At 39.1% G+C, this 24,817-nt stretch overlaps 1 protein-coding gene across 1 annotated transcript in view; it reads right to left on the bottom strand.

The window, feature by feature from the left end:
• The window catches only part of ABCB7 (ATP binding cassette subfamily B member 7), a 150,945-nt gene that overhangs the window by 53,448 nt on the left and 72,680 nt on the right, over nucleotides 1-24,817 (bottom strand). Inside the window, exons 3-6 of the mRNA XM_072540536.1 lie at nucleotides 20,553-20,705; nucleotides 20,283-20,426; nucleotides 19,900-20,048; nucleotides 19,627-19,801 (exon numbers count right to left, since the gene is read on the bottom strand). Of these exons, the coding sequence (XP_072396637.1) occupies nucleotides 19,627-19,801; nucleotides 19,900-20,048; nucleotides 20,283-20,426; nucleotides 20,553-20,705 (621 nt within the window). The remainder of the gene's footprint in view (nucleotides 1-19,626; nucleotides 19,802-19,899; nucleotides 20,049-20,282; nucleotides 20,427-20,552; nucleotides 20,706-24,817) is intronic.

Here is a 24,817-nt window from a genome sequence, read left to right on the forward strand (position 1 = left end):
TATGCAATTATTTGACCACCTCTTGTTCTGAGATTTCCTTTATTTATATTTCGTAGTACATATTCATATATATATATATATATATATATATATATATATATATATATATATATATATATATATATATATACATATATATATATATATATAAATATATATATATATATATATATATATATATATATATATATATATATATATAAACTAAGGTAAACTCGAAGAGTGGTGGGGTTTCTCTTCGAGTGTACCTTAGTTTATTTTGGATTGACGGTCGTACTCCTTTTCTCGATATATATATATATATATATATATATATACATAGAGAAAAGGAGTACAACCGTCAATCCAATATAAATTAAGGAACACTCGAAGAGTGGTGGGTTTTTCGGTCAAAGTGGAGAAAAAAAAAGACAAAGAAGGTGGCTACTTCATCTATTTATTGAAGACGTTTCGCTTTCTAATCAGAAAGCATCATCAGTTCATCTAAAAAGAACAATATAAAAACCAAACATCCATAGAAAAGTTATTATAGTGTGTTAACTCAAAAAGATATGTAGCAGTCAATGATAATAAATATGTAAAAAAGCTTACGACAATAAACATAAGATTATGTTGTATAAACAATTATTGGAACTAAATACAGTTTACAAATTAGCTCAAACTTACCACAGCAAAAGACCATGTGGTAATTGTACATGTATATAAAAAATATGTAAAGAATTTAAGTAAAAAACAATAATTTGCAGAGAACTAAAAAGATCATAAGATGCACTTCCAACAGTATATTATTAGTTAAATTTAATTTTAACTTTAGGTAACTTTATAATTAATTAGATTGAATTATAGTGATATTTAAAAATATAATGAAGTTACCACTCTTAAGTTTCTTAGTTGCTGCCGGTGAAATGAAAGCAACAAGTAGAAACCACGCCAACCAACGAGAAAAGACAGTGGCCTTGAGGTCAAAATATGACAGACAGCAAGGTGCATTTAAATGGTCTACGTTGTGGCTGAATGCCACAAACGCGCAAAAATTTATATTTTTGTGCATGGTGTATCTCTTTCAGGTATTTTTATTGATTTATATTATTTGTTTTATCATATAACTAGTGTATATGTGTGAAAATATTAAGTGTGTACCGCACAATCATAATACCTTTTCTCTCACGGTTTACTTTATTCTCGCGTGATTATCTTAACTGTACCTTACCTTTCTTGTTATCTTATTCTATATGTCTTAAGGTTTCCCTGTTCCTCTAAAAATAGGGTGATGCCCAAATATTACCCTTCTCTTATCTTCTAACTTCTCTTCTCTTTATCTTCTCGTCCCTGTATCTCCAGTACTTCTCTAACTGATTCTTTATATTTGAGCTGTAATAAGAACCCCGACCAAGATACCTCTACCAGACTGAAGCCCGAGCCTATTACCTTTATTTGTGTAACCTCTAATCTGTCATTTGAGAGGGTACACAGAAAGAAAATGGCGCCCAACGTGGTAGCTAAATGCAAGAAAATGGCGACCAACGTGGTAGCTAAATGAAAAAAAAAATAACGCACGTGGTAGCTAAATGGTAAAAAATAGCACCGCAACGCAGTCTTCAAATATAAGAATCTTATCTTCTCTTATCTCGACTAATTTTTTTATCTAAACGAGTTTTAAAAAATGGAGTATTCTGTTATCTCTTATCTCAAGGTAAATCAGATCGATTACGAACTGAAAATCAGAGGTATAAAGTCAAATAGAACTCTTTCCGAATATCGATCTAACGGAAAATCTCCTTATCTTCGAAGACGAATCGAGCCAGATCGAAACTATCTTTTCTGAAGTCGAAAATCTTATTTCCGAATTCGAAGGAAACCCTTGTGATTCCGTCTACAAAAGAACAAAGGCCCATTTATTGCATCTTTCCCTGAGACTCCAACGTCTAACCCCAGATCCACAGAAACCTGTCGAATCGAATTTTAAAGACGAAGCTATCTCTACTTGCCTTCTGTTAGAAGCAAACTTAGACGATAAAATTATAGCTACCGACTCGAATCCCGCATATATACCTTTAACTTCACAAGCCCCTATGCCAGCCATTAACCCTATCGTCGATGTTAATACTCCTGTCAACGTAGGTGACTGGAATATTAAATTTTCCGGCGATCCTAAGCATCTATTTAGTGTCTTGGAAAAAATCCAAAATCTTGCTGAATCGCGTGATATTCCCGATACGATACTTTTCCGATCTGCCGTGGAATTTTTCTCAGGTAACGCAGCTAAATGGTTTAGCAGCGTTAAATATAAACTTACCTCTTAGCCACAACTGGTCGAATTACTTAAATTCACTTTTCTTCCGCATGGCTATGAAGACAAACTGTGGGATCAGATCAAAAGCCGTAAGCAAAGGAAAATGAACCTTTCGTTCTGTATCAAGCAGACATACTCAATTTAATAAAGAGATTACCGAGACAGCCCTCCGAAAAAACCATAATCTCTTATATTCGTTCAAATCTTCTACCCGAATATTCTACTATGATAGCCACTAGTACGGTGGATACCGTAGACCAAATATCTTCTCTCATTAATACCGTCGAAATAAATGCGACCCTCCTTCTATCTCTAGCGTGGAAAACCAAAAGGATGCTCAGAGAAACCCTCCGAGACACTTTCAGTCTAGAAACAATTCTTCTAGCAATAACTTTCCCAAGAACCGTTCTTCAGTCAAGAATTACGTACCTCCCTTAACTTCTAAGCCAAATTCTCCCACTACGTGTTGGAATTGCCAAGGCAAAGGACACAGTCACCGTGAATGTCGTCGCCCGAGGAAAATATTTTGTTACCGATGTGGAAAACCTCAAGTTACCTTCCCACAATGTACAAATTGTAATCCTCCAAAAAACTAACTTACGGAATAAATACTATCGGCTATTCTATTCCCAGTCACCCCAAAAAGTCAGATATTTCCCGATCCTCTAATTATTCTTCAAATAGAATTCAGAATAATTTACCTCGAGGTTACCGTTCCCCTACATCTCACCGAAATACCTTTAACTCCCGTCAGCGAAAACAATCGATTAAAAACCGAGACTTTTCACATAGAAACTCCTGTCGACAGATCTGCCACGTCACCAGCTCGAAACTGACGACTACGCATTCAGATCTGCGCATTCTCGCCTCTTAGCCTTCTGATTGGTCCCTGAGTTTATCCTATTTTCTAATTGGTGAGTTACGGGTCACGCCCCTTTTTAACACTCACCAAGGTGACGAAAATGGGATAAAAGACGGTGCACCTTTTCGGAAGGCCTATTCGGTTTAAGTCTGATGACTAGATAAGACCTCTGGTTGGGGAATACCTTACTAGGTTAAATTACTAGTTTTTCTTAAACTCCTACCACTGGAAGGGAATTAGACTTCCCTTCTGCAACTGTTCCTGCCAGGTATTAGTTATAATATTCTTCGGAATATTATTTGGTATATATTTTTGCTTTTCTTACAGGACATTTCCATTTCATTGTGTTATTTACTGTATATCTCGTTTTTACCATATCTATTACCTTTTAGGTTACATTTGATATTTTGCATTCTGAGTTATATCTAGATTACTGTTTATAGTTGTATTTACCACATTATTTGTGTGTGTAATTGCCCTGTCGCAACTTCGCTGCCACAGATATTTTACTTTACCATTTTCCTTACAGCTTATCGTTTTGCTAACCTTATAATTCTTTCTTACAGCTTATTTTCTTATCATAATTGTATTGACATATATTTGTGCGTATATTTATTGATAACCTACCGTTATTCTCTCTTTCAGAACATTCATTCACATTTACTTTCATTTTTACCTATTTACCATTTTATGTTAACTTCTATTATTTTCCCTATTCTTACCCTTTTGTTTTAGGTACCTCTCAGGTCCTCTCACGTGACGTGCTTGAGGTTAGTTCGCGCTTTTTGCTCTGCCTTATCAGCTTAGCAACAAGCACGTCCTCAACAAGCTTGAATAGCGAGTTAGATACCATTTTATACGGTTATTAAAGACGGTCCCCGAGATATCTCTATCTCCGAGATCGAAACTGAAATAACACGTACTACAAGTGGCTAACTCCGTGCAAGCACGAGGCGTGCATCCATCCATATAGCTTGGTCGCACACGTCGTCCAGAGAAGACCGTCGATATACTCTCAGTATAGGGAAATCCTTGGCGAACTGACCCCGACGCGTCGAATTTTAATAAATAAAGAAAACCGTCTTCTGATTTTCTTATTTCTTCCTTTCCCTGTGTTTATTGTTTGTTATAGTAATTATGGACACACAGAGACTTCTCCGATCGTCTGCCTCAGCGGACAGAGCGACTGGTGGTGATCCACAGCCTCCCGTAGATCAACCTCAGCGACATGGCGCCCAACTAACGGGGACAACTGATTCCCAAATACCCACGCCGACGCTACTAGCAGCCCTGATGCAAGCCGTAACCGCGCTCACGGTAGCGCAAGCAACAAAAAGCGAACCCGATACTACTCCACCAACACCGTCAGCACCACAGCCCAGATGGAGACCGACGCTGCAGAAATTCTCAGGCGGAGAGACAGAGAGCCCAGAGGAGTTCAGAGAGGCGGCCACGGACCACCTACAAAACATGGGACTGGACGAGAAACATTGGACAGCGTACATCCTCGAAGAAGGACTGACCGGCGATGCAGCCACGTGGGCCGAAGACCATGCGAACCCTAGACTCGATCACGGTACGTTTTTCACCCGTCTGATTGATCATTTCAGTCATTCTTCACAGATAACAAAGTTACTAGCCAAGCTGTATGGTCAATGACAGAAGAAAGAGACAGCAGCCGAATTCATCTCGAAGAAGATGGCCCTATTCCGGAGAGTAGCCCCAGAAGTCTCCGAAGAGAAACGATGCCGCATAATTGTCGACCAACTCAAGCCAGAAATCCGTAAACACATGCGGATAGCAACCCCTAGGACGGAAGAAGACCTCAGACGTGCCGCAGACGAACTAGAACTCGACCACCGCCTAGCCGCCAACACATCTACCACCCAGACGTCGAACCGATCCGACAATCCACCACGAGGCCAACAAACCCCGAGATCATCGGAAACAATCGACGACTGGCGAAACCGAGGTCCCAGTAACCGCCAACAGAACCGTCCAGTGCCCAGACCCCGTACCCAGGACCAGAACCAGGGAAACGACAACAGGGGCACACTCAACTAAGGACCTCAACCGAAGTAGTGCCCCAGCTGAACCCGATGGAACACAAACCTACCTCAGCTCACCTCCCGAAGATTTCCGCAGAAATCAACAGCAGACGGATCAGCGCACTAGTCGACACTGGTGCATCGGCAAGTTTTGTCAGCGTCAACCTGGTCCAGAGGGAAGAGATACGAGGCAGTCCATCAACAGTCCGGCTGGCGTGCGAAGGCCACACGTCCCGTAGTCTAGGGACAACAGAAGTGGACATCCGGTTCACTAACAGCTTCAAGTCCAAAGTCAAATGCATAGTAGTCGAGCAACTCCACCACGACCTAGTGTTGGGCATGCCGTGGCTCAAACAAGAGGAAGTCCTAGTAGACATACCCCGGAAGTGTCTGCATGCTGGAATCCAGAGCCGCCGAACGCTATACTGGGAGTCTCCGAAGACAACGAAAAGCAGCACCTTGACACAGAAGCTCCAACCGGACCAAGCTCCAGAATTCGCCTTCAGCACCATCGAGCAGACGATCCAAGACTACAGTGACGTCTTCGATGATAGAATCCGCCAGCCGACAACGAAAGCCGTGACCATGCGGATCGACTTGACTGATGACAGACCCGTAACCGTCAGACCCTAGAAATACTCACAAGAAATGAAGCGGATAATGTTCCAAGAGGTCCAGGAAATGTTATCCGCTGGGGTGATCCGACCTAGCAAAAGCCCCTACAACAGCCCCGTCGTCATCGTGACCAAGAAGGATGGCACGCCAAGGTTCTGCGTCGATTACCGAAAAATCAACGGCATCACCGTGGACGAAGTGTCAAACATGCCTCCAATCCACGACAGCATCAAGGAACTGGGCACGGCCACAATCTTTTCCACCCTCGATTTGAAGAGTGGATTTTGGCAGATACCACTCGATGAAGACTCCAAGCCGAAGACAGCATTCAGCCTTCCAGATGGGTCAGCCTTCGAGTTCACGGTGATGCCTTTTGGATTGAAGAACGGCCCCGCAGCCTTCCAAAAACTGGTCACGACAGTCCTAGCCGGTTACATCGATGTCTTCGTAAAGGTGTACATGGACGACATCATAATCTTCTCCAACAACTGGGAAGAACACCAACGCCACCTACAGCTGGTCCTGGAGAGGTTGCGAACCCATGGCCTTTGGGTTTCGCTGAAAAAATGCAAGTTCGCAGCGGATGAGCTTGAATACCTGGGCCACAAAATTACGTCCGACAACACCCAACCACTGCACAAACATTGCGAGAAAATCCGAGGCTTCTCAACACCACGAACCTTGAAACAAGCCAGAAGTTTCATAGGTACAACAAGCTGGTTACGTGACTTCATCCCGGATTTTGCCACGATGGTCACCCCATTAACCGACCTGACAGCCGGCAACAAAAAATTCAAATGGAACGAACAAGCCGAGGAGGCATTTACACGAATCAAAAATGCCATCTCCGGAAACTTGGAACTAAAACGGCCAGATGCCAGTCAACCGTTCAGCATACAGACAGATGCTTCTGACATCGGAATGGGAGCGGTATTGTTCCAAGGACCAGCAGACGATAGAAGAATTGTGGCCTACAGCTCAACCAAACTAAGAACAGCAGAGCGTAAGTATCACATCAATGAAAAAGAATGACTCGCAGTGGTTTGGGCGTTGAAGAAGTTCAAACATTTCCTCCAGGACCAGAAGTTCACCCTATTCACCGATAGCAGAGCCCTCCTGTGGTTAGACCGTTACAAGTCAGATAAAGCCAAGCTGTCCCAATGGGCCCTCCTATTGCAAGAGTTTAACTTCGATGTCGTCCATATACCAGGGAAAGACAACGAGCTACCAGACCACCTATCCCGCAATCCAGTCCAAGACGAGCAACCACATCACGACGCCGATGCCGAAGTGGAACGACTCGCCTGGCCCCAGACTACCGAACGTCAAGATGACGACTTCCTCCTACTGTGCCTCCTGGATGACGACGAGGAAGGAGCGGCGCATCCCATCCTCGACGACCTGTCAGATATGCCGCTGCAGACCAGGATCCAGAGAGACCACCAAGTACAACCCGGAATGAAGAGGTTCGTCAAACGATGGCATCGAATCTCCCGACGAGGACCTCGAGACGACGTAGAGAGAAGCCTCATCGAAGAATTCACCGTCGAGAACGAGGCCGCCTTCTACAAAGACCAAGAGAACCTCCGACTTCTAGTCCCCCCCGGTTTCCGCCCGGAAATCCTGAAGACATACCACGACAGCGATGAGGCAAACTACCCCGACCAAAAGGAAACCACTCGAGCCATCAGGGAGGTTTACTACTGGCCCACAATGTCCAAAGATGTCGTCAAATACGTTAAGTCATGTCTAACCTGTGCCACCACTAAAGCAGCCCAGAGACAACCGACAGCCCCCATCATACCACGAAGTCCGACCGCCCCATGGGAACGAGTGTCATTCGATGTCTTCGGACCTTACCCTGTAGCCAGAGGCACGAAAAACAGATATATCCTGCTAGCTACCGACTGCCTAAGCAACTGGCTAGAATACAGATGTACTCCCGTCGCAAAAAGCAAACAAATCATAAACTTCCTACAAGAAGAGATCTGCAACAGATGGGGCAGACCTTCGACGATCATCACGGACAACGCCGTCCAATTCCGAACCGATGCTTGGGAACGGTTCCTAAGAAAACATAACATCGAAGGCGAGAAGAGCCCCATCTACCACCAGAGAGCAAATCCAGTTGAGCGACGAGTACAAGAATTGAAGAAAGGTCTGAGGGCAAGAGTGACCTCAAACGAAGATCCACGCTGGGACACATACGTAGCAGACATCGTGTTCAGCCTCCGCACACGGAAGAACAACGCCACGGGCCAGACACCAGCAGAGTTACTCCTTGGATACCGCCCGAGACGATCCCAGGAAACTGAACACGAGGTCCGACAACAGGAGACCAGAGAGTAGCGAGTAAACCGTGCAGTCCAGAGAGCGACGATCTACGCGAGAAACTTATTCCCAAACAACCCTGATGCCCGCCAACCTCGTACATACCTCCCAGGAGAACAAGTGCTGGTCCGAAACCACATAAAAGGCAACTTTGGACAGACATGGACCGGACCACACACCGTTCTACAAGCAGCTGGAAACCATACGTACGAGGTGCACAGGGACCAAGACGTCGATCGCCTCATCCATGTAGACGACATCCGACCAGCACCGCCACCGCGAGACATAGCCGACGAACCAGCCAACGACGGCAGACCTCCAAGCCTAGTGCCGTGTTTTCGCCCAAAAGACAATTTCATACAGTTACTTATTCGTATCTTACAATCTTTCTTTAACTTTATGTATTTTGTACACCTTCCTCGACCAAGACAATAAAGGAGACTTACTCCACACTGTCTCTAAGTCAGGAAGGTTTTTGCTTCTTCATTTTTTTTTCTTTTTCACTACACTTACTAATTGTAAATAAACTTAAAAACTTGTATTTTTCCTGAGAAAATAAAATAAACAGTATCCCCAGCCAGCCGGTCTCGAAAGGGGGGGGGATGTCGACAGATCTGCCACGTCACCAGCTCGAAACTGACGACTACGCATTCAGATCTGCGCATTCTCACCTCTTAGCCTTCTGATTGGTCCCTGAGTTTATCCTATTTTCTAATTGGTGAGTTACGGGTCACGCCCCTTTTTAACACTCACCAAGGTGACGAAAATGGGATAAAAGACGGTGCACCTTTTCGGAAGGCCTATTCGGTTTGAGTCTGATGACTAGATAAGACCTCTGGTTGGGGAATACCTTACTAGGTTAAATTACTAGTTTTTCTTAAACTCCTACCACTGGAAGGGAATTAGACTTCCCTTCTGCAACTGTTCCTGCCAGGTATTAGTTATAATATTCTTCGGAATATTATTTGGTATATATTTTTGCTTTTCTTACAGGACATTTCCATTTCATTGTGTTATTTACTGTATATCTCGTTTTTACCATATCTATTACCTTTTAGGTTACATTTGATATTTTGCATTCTGAGTTATATCTATACTACTGTTTATAGTTGTATTTGCTACATTATTTGTGTGTGTAATTGCCCTGTCGCAATTTCGTTGCCACAGATATTTTACTTTACCATTTTCCTTACAGCTTATCGTTTTGCTAACCTTATAATTCTTTCTTACAGCTTATTTTCTTATCATAATTGTATTGACATATATTTATATATGACATATATTGGCGTATATTTATTGATAACCTACCGTTATTCTCTCTTTTCTTCTTCTATTCTCTCTCATTCATTCACATTTACTTTCATTTTTACCTATTTACCATTTTATGTTAACTTCTATTATTTTCCCTATTCTTACCCTTTTGTTTTAGGTACCTCTCAGGTCCTCTCACGTGACGTGCTTGAGGTTAGTTCGCGCTTTCTGCTCTGCCTTATCAGCTTAGCAACAAGCACGTCCTCAACAAGCTTGAATAGCGAGTTAGATACCATTTTATACGGTTATTAAAGACGGTCCCCGAGATATCTCTATCTCCGAGATCCAAACTGAAATAACACGTACTACAAGTGGCTAACTCCGTGCAAGCACGAGGCGTGCATCCATCCATATAGCTTGGTCGCACACGTCGTCCAGAGAAGACCGTCGATATACTCTCAGTATAGGGAAATCCTTGGCGAACTGACCCCGACGCGTCGAATTTTAATAAATAAAGAAAACCGTCTTCTGATTTTCTTATTTCTTCCTTTCCCTGTGTTTATTGTTTGTTATAGTAATTATGGACACACAGAGACTTCTCCGATCGTCTGCCTCAGCGGACAGAGCGACTAGTGGTGATCCACAGCCTCCCGTAGATCAACCTCAGCGAGACTCCTACCGCTTGACCGAAAATGAGTGGAAAAATTACCTTACGGAAGTTAGAAACTTCTACCGTCTTTCTCCTCATAATAAAGTCTGTCCCCTTGTGATCTCTAAAGATACTGATAAAAGACCTTTCATATCTGTAAATATCTACAATCAGGATTTTACTGTACTATTGGATACCGGTTGTTCCATTACGTGTGCTGGACAACAAGGTCTCGATTTTCTTAATCAAAATAAGATTCCAATAAATAAATCCGTTAACTCGACAGTTTCTCTCGACAGCGCTGAAGGTATAGGTCGCACAGATAAAATTCAAATGACAATAGATACCGGCGACTCAAAACCATTCAAGCGACGTCCTTTCCTTATGTCTCCATATATGTCGAATATCTTAAATAAAGAACTGGATTCAATGCTCCAGCTAGGTGTGATAGAACCCAGTTGTAGTTCACCCGTTTTGTTGGTTAGGAAGACAAATGACGAATTTCGTTTTTGTTTTGATGGTCGTACTTTAAACGATGTCACTAAACATGACACCTACCCGCTTCCAAATATCGATAGGATCCTTTCTCTTTTATGAGGTGCAAAATTTATCTCGTCTATTGATCTTAAGAAAGCTTTCTGGCAAATCCCCTTGGAAAAATCATCTCGTGAAAAAACTGCTTTTGTCGTAGTAGGTCGAGGGTTATTCCAATTTACCGTTATGCCTTTCGGTTTGTGTAACTCAGCACAAACACAACAACGTCTAGTCGATGCAATTTTCGGACCTGAATTCGAACCCTTCATTTTTTGTTATCTTGACGATATAATAGTATGTTCCCCTACCTTTGAAAAACATATCTCTCTTCTTTCTAAAGTTAAAGAAAAGCTAAAGGACGCAAACCTTACCATTAACGTGGATAAATGCGAATTCTTCAAAGCTTCCCTTAAATTTCTTGTCTCCCCAATAAACGATCTCCTAAAGGGTAAAGGAAAAGAAAAGAAACAAGCCATTACATGGAATCCTGAAGCCGAAATGTCTTTTATCTTAATTAAACAAGCCTTAGTATCTGCCCCCGTACTGGTTCAACCAGGTTTTTCGAAACCCTTCGTCGTTCAAGCCGACGCCAGTGATACTGGAGTTGGAGCTGTTTTGACGCAACAATTAGATAATAGCGAACAAGTCATATGTTACGCTAGTCGATCTCTGACTAAAGCCGAGCGAAATTTCTCTGTCACACAAAGTGAGTGCCTTGCCGTCCTTTTCGCCATTGAAAAATTTCGACCATATACGTCGAAGGAACCAAGTTCACAGTTATAACTGACCACTATTCCCTTCTCTGGTTGACAACCCACAAAAATCCCTATGGTCGTCAGTAGATAGGCTATGGGGACACGAGCGCAACCTCTAAATCGCAACCCCCGGTCGTAAGTGCCAAACGGCTTAACGTAGGATGACGTATGAAGGCTCGTTGGAAAGGGATGAAAAATGGGGTTGAACGCAGTATGTGCCGCGCGCATCGGTGCATGCCGAAAGGGCATTATTAGGTATCTTCGTTTCTAGAACGTGAAATGTCACGTGACATTCGACGCAGGACGTGACAGTTATGTGTCAGTCAAGACGACGCTTGACATACATAGAGTAATGGAATTTGAATAAAACAACCACTAAGAAGGAACACAGCAACCTTTATTCGTATATTGTTACAATTTTGTTTAACAAAGTTTTTAATTGTTTTAATAGGCCATCGTCAGTGCAGGGTATTCCAAAAAGTTCCCAGCTAAACGTTCCTGCTGCTACAACTTTACATGTGTATTCGCTATATATATATATATATATATATATATATATATATATATATATATATATATATATATATATATATATATATATATATATATATATATATATATATATATATAATAGGTATTGTTCTGGAAAAAGTAAATAAACCCATCCGTGTAGCGGAATGCTGATGTTATTTTATCTGGTAGTCTGGGGAAGATAATTTATTGGTCCACGGTTTAAGACATCTCCAGTTTCATTAAATTCAGTATAAGAATTATCATTGTATAATAAATACGTTTGGCCGCTGTTTGTTTGAAACAAGGCATTTATTTTGGTTCTCGCAGGTATAGAAGGAAACATAAAACGTTTTTGAATTTTTAAATTGGGGAAAGATGTAGCGTAATACTGATTATTGCTTATAGTTACTAAGTGTCCCTCGGAATTCTGAAAAACATGTGACACGTGCGTAGACCTCAACTCTTTTTGGAGATAATCGGTAAATAATTCAGGATTTTTTGGAAGGCGCATCTCATTTAAATCAAACTTCCATATATACGGGCCAGATCCAACGTACGTTCGATAATTTGGAAATTGTGGAGATGTAGCTAGAAACATGAAATCCAAACATGAAACATGAAAAAGCCAAAAAATTGACTTCACCATCAGGAGATCTGCTATGCCTTGCAATTTATAGAAGGCTCAGATTAAGGCAGTTATCTGAATTGTGTTTCGAAACTATTTTACGGATTTAATATCAGATGTCGCTATTGCGTCCGTTTCGAAGCCATTTTATTGTTGCGTCTTAAGACAGGAAAGATCTATTTATTCGGATCTACTCTGTATGAGTACAAGAAACCAATTCGCTAACGATTTCTGCTTAGTTGAGGAGACATGTCGTGGAATGCAAATTTTAGATTCCCCATGTCTCTATTAACATCTTTATCAACGTCTGGCTATGCCTTGCAATTTATAGAAGGCTCAGATTAAGGCAGTTATCTGAATTGTGTTTCGAAACTATTTTACGGATTTCCTTTTTTGTTTCGTTTTTCGTCCCTACAAAACTAGCAGCACAATGTGATATTTCAGGCGAATTTTGTTCGACTCCCGATGCCCCTGGATTATTAGTATTTTCTGTGGACGACTGACTATTGGAACGATTTCTATCAAAGTGCAACAAACTATTATGAAGGTGACTATTACATTTACTACATTTAAAGGCCTTTGGACACGACTTGACAGAATGATTAGCCTGATTAAGACACCTAAAACACGAGGAAGATTCTTTACAAAATTGGTATCTTTCTTCTGGAGATTTTTTCAAAAACAACGAATACTGGTTTAAAAAATGACTTTGTTTACATAAGGCACAGCATATTGAAGACGAATTTGTAACAAAGAATGAACTACGAATATGCCTTGGCTCATTAGAATATTTATAATTACACTTTGGCTCCGTATAAGTTGGGGCCCGCGACGATTTATTAGATTCACTTAAGCTACTATTCAAATTATCGTAAGCAATGTACTGAGTTTCAATAAACTCAGTACATTGCTTAAGATATAAACAATGTACTGAGTTTATTAAACGGCTCAAAACAATTTTTGATATGACGGAATTTTATTTGATTTATTTTCTAACTCAAATAACTTTACTGAATCCGCGTCTAGTTTCGACAAAAGTAAATTAAACATAATAAAGTCCCAATGTTCTGTTGGAAGAACTAATGTTTTCAATGCGGCTAAATTTTCTAAAAAGATATCTACTAATTTAGCCAGATTTTTCGAATTAACTACAGAGATTTTCTGTACGCCCATGATCGCATCCCAATGCGCGGTCGCACAACGACGAACATTTGTGTAGCGTTTAACAATTAGATCGTAAGCAATGAACTAAACTCATTAAAATCACCCTTAAATTTAGGCAGCTCTATTTTAGGCAAGCGAATGTTAGATTGTTGAACTACTACCGATCTAAACGGTTCTGGAGTTTCAGATTGTGGCTCAAATAATTCCGCACTAAACAGTTTTATTTTATAAAATTGTTCCAAAAATAATTCCCGAACATTTTCTTCAACCCTAGTTCCGCGTCTGGTACAGACAGAATATTACCAATAATATTTGTGTGATGTTTTAAGAATTCTTCACGAATTGAATCTAATTCTTCTACTCTTCTACTAATTTTAAATAAAGGTCGGATGGATACATCGATTAAAGCTTTAAAACCTAAACCGAAAAGTACCTGCATGTCATTCATAGATGTCTTTCTTAAAAATTTGAGTTTCTTATTGTTTTCTTCAAGTTTTTCCATTTTAAATTTCTAACAAATTCCAATAATATTATACCCACGAAAATTAACAAGATTGTTCTTTAAAATCCCGAAATCAACGAGTTGATATTTGATTAACGACTATAATCCCTTTTTAAAAACTCCCATGAATATCCACTTTAAATGCTCAAATTATTCTCGAGCCTCGAATTTAATAGTTTTCGATAAGAGACGCAAATCAATTAACCTGGTTTTTTATGAACCTTCAAAACGACAAAAAATACGACACCTGACGAAAGCAACCATTCCAATTTAAATATAACAAAAATATTTTTTCAACAAATGAGTTCAAATCCGGCTAGATAGGCCAATGTGGCGAATTAAACAAACAATGAATTATTACGAGAATTAATAATAATTAAATTAACACCAACTATATTTCCTTCGATAGCTCTGGCGATATGAATGAACTTTTACTCATAGATGCAAACAACGAAGAAAACGAATTCAATATGAGTGCATTGGTTTTCACTGTCGAGTTGCGTCTGTCTCTCTTAACGACTCACGCTCTTGTGTTTAGCGGGATGCATTCCCCGAGCCCGAGCGGTACTATAGGGATCGTAGGAATACAGGGAGGACAAATGTATTGATTAGTTTACACAACCATATTTGAATTTAAACAGTACCCATTAGAGATTGCAATTGCAGGATCGAGCATCCAGCAATCCAGCGTTTTTTTTATATGCTGGATCCAGCAAACCATGCTGAATCCAGCAGCGCGGATCCGCAAACGTGTCAAATTCGAAATAAGTTACTTCATGTCTTCCTTAGCCTCTTTATTCAAAGCCGTGAGTCAGCAACTTGCCATTCTATCGCGCTAGCAGGTAGGACGTGCCACAAGTGCGATTGAACTGCAACATCGCGTCGCCCTCTCTCTCGACTGCACCGATTACGCCTACCCATTGACTCTTAGACCTCTTCTATTTGTCTAATTTTTAGTTGACTTTCTGCTCTCGCCAGTAAAAGTGTTTTCACGCCTAATAAGTGCCTCTCTCAATCTGCTGTACTGCCGTGTGTGTTGTTTGGAAACTGAGTGGTAAGTAATTTTACTAAATATCTAATAATTTAGCATAATTTATGATTAGAACATCACTTGATGATTTATGTAAGTTAATTGAATAAGAACCGCCAGTTAACAGTAAACACTTCCTTCTTAACTATCAACACCGATCTTATCACAGTGCGAATGCAATCTTTTACAAAAATATTTATTTTTGCCCATTTCACAGCAATTTTTCGCCAACAGCCCTTTTTCTTGCGGTGGACATGATATCTAGGTCTAGCTTCATCTGAAACCAAAAAGTCAAAAATTTTCTTGTAGTTTATAGCTCTGGCTAGTGAAAATACACAAAGCAATTAAAGAAAAAACGAAATTTGAAGGTTCTACATAAGTAACATATTTTCGACCCCAAATTTTACTCATTTTTTCAAATTTGACCATTTTCAAAGTATTTTTTTTTGTATAAAACAAAAACGACTTGACCTAATGAAAATTTCTTCGTTTATTCACTAGGCAGAGGTACAAACTACAAGAAAATTTTTAATTTTTTGATTTCAGATGAAGCTAGACCTAGATATCATGTCCACCGCAAGAAAAAGGCTGTTGGCGAAATATTACTATAAAATTGACAAAAATAAATATTTTTGGCTGAAATTCTTTTTTCAGAGTACTTCAAGTACTATACTTTTATATGTCTTAATTCTTCTTCTTCTTCTTCTTAAAGTGCCCTCTCCTCAATGGAGGTTGGCTACTACAATTTTAAACTCTTCTCTATCTTCAGCTGTTCTTATTAGCTGTTCAACATTTAGCCCTGCCCATTGTCGGATGTTTCTGAGCCACGATAGTCTTTTCCTTCCTAGGCCTCTCTTTCCCTCGATTTTTCCTTTCACTATAAGTTATTATTGGTACTTATTATTTCTCAGTATGTGGCCTAGGTATGATGTTTTTCTAACTTTTACTGTGTTAAAAAGTTCTCTTTCCTTGCCTATTCTATGCAGCACTTCTTCGTTTGAGGTATGCGATGTCCATGAAATTTTGAGTATTCTCCGGTAGATCCACATTTCAAAGGCCTCCAATTTATTTACGGTTGATGTTTTAAGGGTCCACGTTTCAACTGCGTATAGGAGAGTCGACCAGACGTAGCATTTTGATAAACGTAGTCGAATTTCGAGTTTTATTCGAGAATCACAAAGCAGTTTTTTTATTTTTTCGAAAGATTTTCTGGCCTGTTCTATTCTCGATCTTATTTCTAGATCAGGATTTAGGATGCTATCGATCCAACATCCCAGGTACTTAAATCTACTGACCTGTTCTAAAATGTGCCCATTTATTGTGCAAGGTTGAGGTACGTTTTGGTTTTTTCGGATTGACATCACTTTGGTTTTTTTAATGTTTATTTTCATACCAAATTGCTCACAGGTCGAGTTGGTCTTGTCGATGAGTCGTTGTAGGCCTAAGTGGGAATCCGCAATTAACACTGTATCATCGGCGTATCTGATACTGTTGATATTTACGCCATTCACATTGACTCCATCCTTGGAATCCTCCAATGCTTCTTTAAATAGAAACTCGGAGTAAAGATTAAACAGCAGAGGCGACAGAACACATCCTCGTCTAACTCCCCTCCTAATGCTTGCTATCTAACTATCTAACCTAAGCCTTGCTATCAACAACTGTGCTATGCACATGGAATTTATTTGGCTGTAGTAGACGTCCTGTATAAAAAGAAACCTCAAAGAGAAGTAGAACAAGCAACAATAGACGACACTGATGAATATGAAGACGAAAATGAAGATATGGAGACAGAGATGAACGAAGGATTGACAGTAACAATCGAACCAACATCGGCGAGTCTTGTTGAATTGATTCCATATTACAACGATCTACTCATGAAAATACGAAAAGTTGTTAAAACGTTCAAAAAATCACCTACCAAAGACGACATGTTCTTGCAAAAATATCTCAAGGAAGAAAAAGGCAAGGAATTAAGTTTGATTCTTGACTGCCGCACCAGATGGAACAGTTTGCTCAGTATGCTGGAACGTTTCTACAGCCTAAAAGTTTGCATCGATAAAGCGTTGATAGACATTGATTCTGCGATACAATTCTTTGCTGGTCAATTATCAATGAGTTTATCGCCACTCTTCAACCGGTGAAATTGGTTGTAAAAGCTCTTTACAGAAGAGTCTACTTTGATAACGGCCGACACAACCTTGAAATTTGTCTTAGACAAACTAAATAGCCAGGACTCTAGCCTTAGTGCCGAGCTATCGGAAGCACTACGCAACAGAATCTCGGAAGGGCGCCTCTCTGAAATTACACGTACATTAGTGTACTTACAAAATCCACAAAAGCATGACGAAGGACTAAACAATCCTGGTTATTTCCCCATGCCGAAAAAGAATGCAATGCGACAAGAGATGAAAAATTTGTTAAGTCGTATAAATAAACAAGTGATTGTGGAAACAGTGCAAGAGGACATAATGGAAGTAGAAGATATGCCAGCTAATCCGGAGCCCGTGAATTTTACTTTAGTACAAGAACTTGAGATTGAACTGAAACGAGAGAGAGAAAACTTTTATACAAAAAAAAAACTGGTTCTCAAAAAGATTACGAGATTTTGAAAAAGGAAATGACCGTTTATGAGACAGAAGGAGTGAAAGGCGATCATTTGTCCATGGTTTATTACCATTTGATGACCTTAACACCGACCAGCGTAGAGGCCGAAACTGCTTTCTCCGCAACCGGATATATGTGGAGATCTGTGCGAAGTAAGTTATGCGATAAGACGATAGATAAAATATGTTTTTTAGGGTCTCACTTCAAAAAAATCTAAATAATTAATGTTTCTGCTGTTTAGAAATTTAGAATACAAACTGATTTTTATCATGATATTAAAAAAAAAAACTCGTCCTCAGTAATTCATGAAAGAAAAACATATTACTTAACTTGTGTCAGCTCAAAATTGCCATCAATGAAATTTTCTTCAAATGAACTACTCTTACAACAGATAAGTTCATTTGGATAAAATTTCATTCGTGACAATTCTCAGCCGACACAAGCAAAGCCCTATGTTTCACTTTCACGGCATACTGAGTACGAGTTTTTTTTAATCTCATGATAATTGTGGCATTTGCTCTAGCCATTTTAAGTAAAAGAGAGGTCAGATTGATTGCGAATTGCGACTGATTATACGTCCTTATTTGATTATATACATCTAAGATAATTTTTATTTTGAGTTTTTATTTTATTAGTTTGTATTAAAATGCTTAAGTAATAAATGAACAAAAAAACATTAAAATCGTGTTTTTATTTTGATTCCACATTTAGCTGGATCCGCGCTGGATCCAGCTGGATTCAGGCCAATCTGGCAAAAATCCAGGTGGACTGAAAATGCTGCTGGATTGCAATCCCTAGTACCCATTAACTAGATCTATACAAGCTGTACAGGGTTCCATAATCCTGTAATGAGTATACTGACCTTCCCTTTGAGTCCCTACCCCTCCTCAGGGAAGTCATGTCCAAGCATGCACCATGCGCCGTCTACCTACCGACCAAAAATCACCCACCTCTTCAACTCTGTGCTCGGAACTTGTTCTTAGCGAAAAAAAAATTCAAGTACACAGTTGAGATCTCTATGTTAAACAAAAATGGAAGCAACATAGAGTCTCAGAGAGAGGATCAAATAAAAGAAAAAAGAATGGGGCAAATGTGTGTGTATAGTTTCACAAGAAGGGGGACTTGTGTATAGGGCCAGGCTCTGTTGTATAAGGCTAAGGTGGGGTGTGACCAATAAGATATAAATAAAATTGTGTATAACGATAAAACACTGAAAACTTTTGTTTTCCATCAAGTAACGATCGAATCCATCACTTATTTAAAATTGTATGTATTCATATTTTTTTCTCAAAATAGCCTTGTATAAACAGAATATAAATATGTAAAACGTTTAAAAAATAAAGTGAATAAACACATAAATAGCTATATACTCTTATTCCTCCATAATAAAAAAACCCTCATCATGTAGACGTAAACACTCTCTAGTGTCCACGTTTTTTTTTTAATTATGGTCGTTATTAGGTCTACAATGAAGTTAAAATTCTATTTACCTTCTATATAGATGCGAAAACATCGAAAACATATGTGTACGTAATTGGGTAGAGAAGAAAGAGAAGAGTAAGCAGTTATTAACTATTACATTATTACAATATATTCTTTCACTACTAATTGTTGATTGTTTATGGTAATGGAAAGGCTAAATAGATACATAACCTAAAGACAGAAAAAAAGATATATTATTTGGCCAAAAGTGTTTTGCGAGACCATTTATGTACAAAACCTCATTTAAGGACTGATTAAAAGGTCTTATTCTATATATTTTTCTCTAAAAGAGAATGTTTCCATTTTTTCAGTAATAAACTCATGTTTAACAGTAACAATAAGAAAATTCTAAATATATGATGTACCTTTAACAATTTCATTAGCTGTTAGAATCATAATCCCACTAAGAGCGGCGCTGAAGATGGTATTTTGTCCAAAATTTAACAGTGCTAAACTAGAAGCTGTCTTCAAACTGGCAGATTCATATTTTTGTAATGCAAAATCGTATCGTTCAGCTTCATACTTTTCATTGTTGAAATACTAAAAATTATTTATTGAAATACATAAAAAATAACAATATTGTCCATACAGTTTGCTATGGAATACTGAATATGGAGTTTCCAAAATACAAAATTTACCTTAACAGTTTCATAATTAATTAAGGAATCTATGGCTTTATTTCCAGCTTCATTTTCAGCTTTGTTCATGTAAACCCTGAACTTTGTCCTCCACTGTGTCACTGACAATGTATACATAGCATAAACACCAACACACCCCAAAGAAATTCCTAAAATTAATCGATGTTTTATTAATTTTGTATAACACCTCACACCAACAGTTGAGAAAAGATAGGGGATTGAAAAGATGCAGAAACAAAGTGTATGTTTTTGTTTTGTAAGTTTTTGGTTATATAGGTAATAGGTTTCAAAAATTAATAAGCCTCTTTCTGAAATAATTCTTCTTAGGACAGTGTTAAAAATAGCTAGCAACATTAACTATTAGTTTGTATTAACAATATTACCTGCAAACATAGCACCACATTTTATTCCAAGTATAGATGAAACTAAGACCAATTCGAAAATTGTTGGAACTACATTAAAAACCATGGCTGATAATACAAAATTTATTCCTCTTGAACCTCTATCGATAGTTTTGGAAAGGGCGCCTTAAAATAAATTGACTTCACATTAAATGACAAAATATATGATGTATTAAGTTTTGATATTTGTTTATACAGTGTACAGAACATATTTGAGTGAAAATATTTGGAGCATTCGTTATATATATTTACCTGTTTGTCTTTGTAAATGAAATGTTAGGTCTAGATTATGTAAGTGAATGAATACATTTTTAGCAATTTTTCTAATAGAATGTTGAGCAACTTTTGCAAAAACAGCATTCCTTAATTCGTTAAAACATGCAGCACTAGCTCTTGCAATACCATCTGAAAATTTAAATTTATTAAGAATAGGCAATAAAGCTCTTAAAATTTATTTCTTAAATATATATAGAACCATAGGAATTATTTTTATGAGATTTAAGGATATTAAACATTCATTAATAACAAAATAAACATTATTTAGAAGGTTCTTTCTATGAAAGGGTTCATAAAATACTATCTATATTTATAAAATTAAAAAAAGCAAAGTTGAAGTTATTCTACAATGTTTAATACCTTAGTTGATTAGTATTATATATAAACTGTTGTTATATATATATATATATATATATATATATATATATATATATATATATATATATATATTGTAGCGTGATTAATTAAAACGAGCGGTTCGAATTTATATACATATATTTATTTATAACTTTACAGTTCGGTACTCTATTATCAACTAAAAACTTAATCATCGTTACTTGTATATATACTACAGTTACTAGGTTCGAGAATATTCTGGCGTTGTCCCACCTCTAATTGTCTCTTCGAAAGAACCATCGAATACGGGCGGTATTGACATGCCGATTCTTACGTTTTCTAGATTCGTCCTTCTAAGAATTATGACGTATCGGAGATGGGCTATTTCGTTACACTATTCCCCTCTTAAATCTGATCGTCCCGATCAGCAAATCTATATATGTAGGCTCAGGATGGCGGAATCTACAGGACTCTCCAGCTCTGCATAAACCCTTTAGAAAGAAATAACAGTCTACTGACTTTGAAGGATACGATCTCATCGGGTTAATGCAACACACAGTAATTCGTACGCCGGTTTCTCGGAAGATCACTTCAAGCATGCTTCTGACAATCTTCCAGTCCAGATTATCTAGTGCATGGCCTATCTTGGGTAAGGCCAAATTCTTAATGTCGTAATTGCACACAATTTTCTTCAAATTAGTTAGAGCACGCCATATATCCTCGTAGCTTGCCCTGTCTGTATACGACTTCCTGGTCACCATATATAGCAAAGATCGAGAACCATCTTCTAATCTCAGTACTCTTCCAACTTAAGGTTGCTGTTTTTTTAACTCGTCCAAACGACCGAATTTCTTATAAAATACGGATGAGATTCCTTTAGTCATCTCAAGATCTTGGGCAACACAGTGGGCTAGAGAGACGTTATGCGGAACACTAAAAAGATCCTGCTGAACTTCTGTGGTCACGCTCAATCCAGCACTCTTTCTCTCTGCGTAATTTGACATGAATTCATTAAAGCTTGGTCGCCGGTCATCTTTGATCTCATGTTGAAGGGTTCGTGCTTCTTCTGTTTCATTTGAGCCAGTATATGGTGCAAGACGATTTATGTGAACTACTTTTGGTTTACCTTTCGGTAACTTCTTAATTCGGTATATTACGTCATTTATTTTCTTTTTAATTTTATATGGACCTTCCCATTGTCTTTGCAGTTTGGGAGACAAGCCTCGGCGACGTTGTGGATTATAAAGCCAAACAAGATCACTTACTTCATAGCTTTCACTCTTGCATCGAGAATCATATTGATCTTTCATTCTGTCACTGGCTATCTGGATGTGTTGTCGGGCAAGTTCATGAATGTTGTTCATTCTTAACTTCAGGCGGTCGACATAATCTTCGCTTACAACATGTTCTTCGGAAGGTCTGCAGCCAAACTCTAGGTCGCAGGGCAAACGAACTTCACGACCTAGCATCAGGCAGGTTGGAGTCTGGCCTGTAGTTTCATTCACGGCCGAGCGGTAGGCCATTAGGAATAAATGAATAGGCTGGTCCCAATGTCTTTGATGTTCTGATACAACTTTGGACAGGTGTTTACCCATTGTTCGGTTCATTCTCTCGACCATTCCATCTGATTGAGGATGCAGGGGTGTCGTTCTGGTCTTATTGACACCAATCAATTTACAAACGTTTTGGAAAAGAGTTGACTCGAAGTTTCGCCCTTGGTCGGAGTAAATCTCCAAGGGAACACCAAATTGGCTAAAGAATTCTTTAACAAGTACCTCTGCAACGGTAGCAGCTTCTTGATTTGGTATCGCATAAGCCTCGGTCCATTTCGTAAAATAATCCATGGCTACCAGGATATATTTATTTCCATCATTTGTCTCTGGAAGTGGACCTGCAATGTCGATTGCTACTCTTTCCATAGGACTACCAACATTGTACTGTATCATGGGTGCCCTCTTTTTACCAGCTGGACCATTACTGGTTGCACACAGTTCACATTTCCGGCACCATCTTCTTACATCATCTTTACAGTTCACCCAATAGAACCGTTCTCGAACCTTTTGCAGAGTCTTCGTGATACCAAAGTGTCCACCTGATGCACCGTCATGCAACCGACGCAATACTTCTGACACTTTACTTTTAGGTACAATTAACTGAAGCTTAGTTTCTGTACCATCATCGTTCTCAAAGGTTCTATACAGAAGATCATCTTTCAGCACTAGGCAATTCCATTGGCTCCAGTAACACTTGACTTCTGGACTACATGCACTAATGTCTTGCCAAGAAGGTCTTTCACTTCGACGCATCCAATCCAATACTCTTTTTATACATGGATCATCTGCTTGAGCGTCTTGTAGCTGTTGAGGCTGCCATTGCTCATTAATGACGGTGGTTCGTCTCACGGGGCAAAGTCGTTCTTCTAATTTAAGACAGTGATTACAATTTGCACTGCACGGCCGTCTCGAAAGGGCATCAGCATTTGAATGAACTCTGCCAGCCCTGTGTTCGATCTCGTAATCATATTCTTGTAATCGTTCTAACCATCTTGCCATCTGGCCTTCTGGATTACGAAATTGTAGGAGCCATTTTAGAGCAGCGTGATCCGTGCGAAGAAGAAACTTTCTGCCATACAAGTATTTATGGAAATGCTCACAAGCCTTCACTACGCCTAGCAATTCTCTCCTGGTAACGCAATAGTTTCTTTCTGGTTTTGACAAGACTTTGCTAAAGTAAGCGATGACTTTCTCCTGCCCATCTTGGATTTGGGAAAGAACAGCTCCTATTGCACTGTTGCTTGCATCGGTGTCCAACACAAATTTTCCTGCCTGTCTAGGGTAGCTTAAAATCGGTGCGCTGATCAGAGCCATTTGTAAGTGTTCGAAAGCTCTTTGACACTCTTCGCTCCATGTATATTCTTTGCCTTCTTCTGTCAACTTTGTTAATGGCTTGGAGATGTTGGCAAACCCTTTGACAAAACGTCGGTAATATGTACATAGGCCAAGAAAACTTCTAATTTCGTGTTTATCTCTTGGTACTGGCCAATCCTTAATTGCTGCAAGTTTTTCAGGATCAGCTGTTACACCATTACTTGCTACAATATGTCCCAAGTACTTCACTTCTCGTCGAAACAAGTGACATTTCTTCGGACTCAACTTCAGATTCGCTGCCCGTAATCGTTGAAAGACTTCTGTTAGATTATTGGCATGTTCATCGAAGGATCCTCCAACTACAATTACATCATCCAAATAAACCAGGCATGTTTTCCATGTTAGACCTCTTAAAACTGCATCCATTAATCTTTCAAATGTGGCTGGGGCATTACATAAACCAAAGGGCATAACTGTGAACTGCCAAAGCCCTGATCCTATCGAGAATGCGGTTTTTTCACGATCGGCTGGCTCCATATCTACTTGCCAATATCCACTTTTCAGATCGAGTGTGGAGAACCAACGAGAACCAGAAAGTGTATCCAAAGTATCGTCTATTCTGGGCAAAGGATAACTATCTTTTTTAGTTACTGCATTGAGCTGTCGGTAGTCAATACAAAAACATGTTGAACCATCTTTCTTCTTTACTAGGACTACTGGTGATGTCCATGGACTGTTTGATGGTTCGATTACCCCTTGTTTGTTCATATCTTTGATGATGTCTTCGGCTTCATCTCTTTTCGCAAATGGAAGTCGTCTAGGTTGTCTGATTGGCTGAGCGTCTCCGGTATTAATTTTATGCTTTACTATGCTTGTTTTGCCATTATCCTTCTTATCCATGGCAAAAACATCTTGAAATTCTATCAGCATAGACTTCACTTTTTTAGTTCGTTCATCATCAAGATCTTGGCACGTTTTAATCGTCGTCTCAACAAGCTCCTTTGGATACTTAGATTTCGACGATTTCTCATTAGTATT

This window comes from Diabrotica undecimpunctata, chromosome 8 (genome assembly GCF_040954645.1).
Source record: "Diabrotica undecimpunctata isolate CICGRU chromosome 8, icDiaUnde3, whole genome shotgun sequence".
Lineage (NCBI taxonomy): Eukaryota > Metazoa > Arthropoda > Insecta > Coleoptera > Chrysomelidae > Diabrotica > Diabrotica undecimpunctata.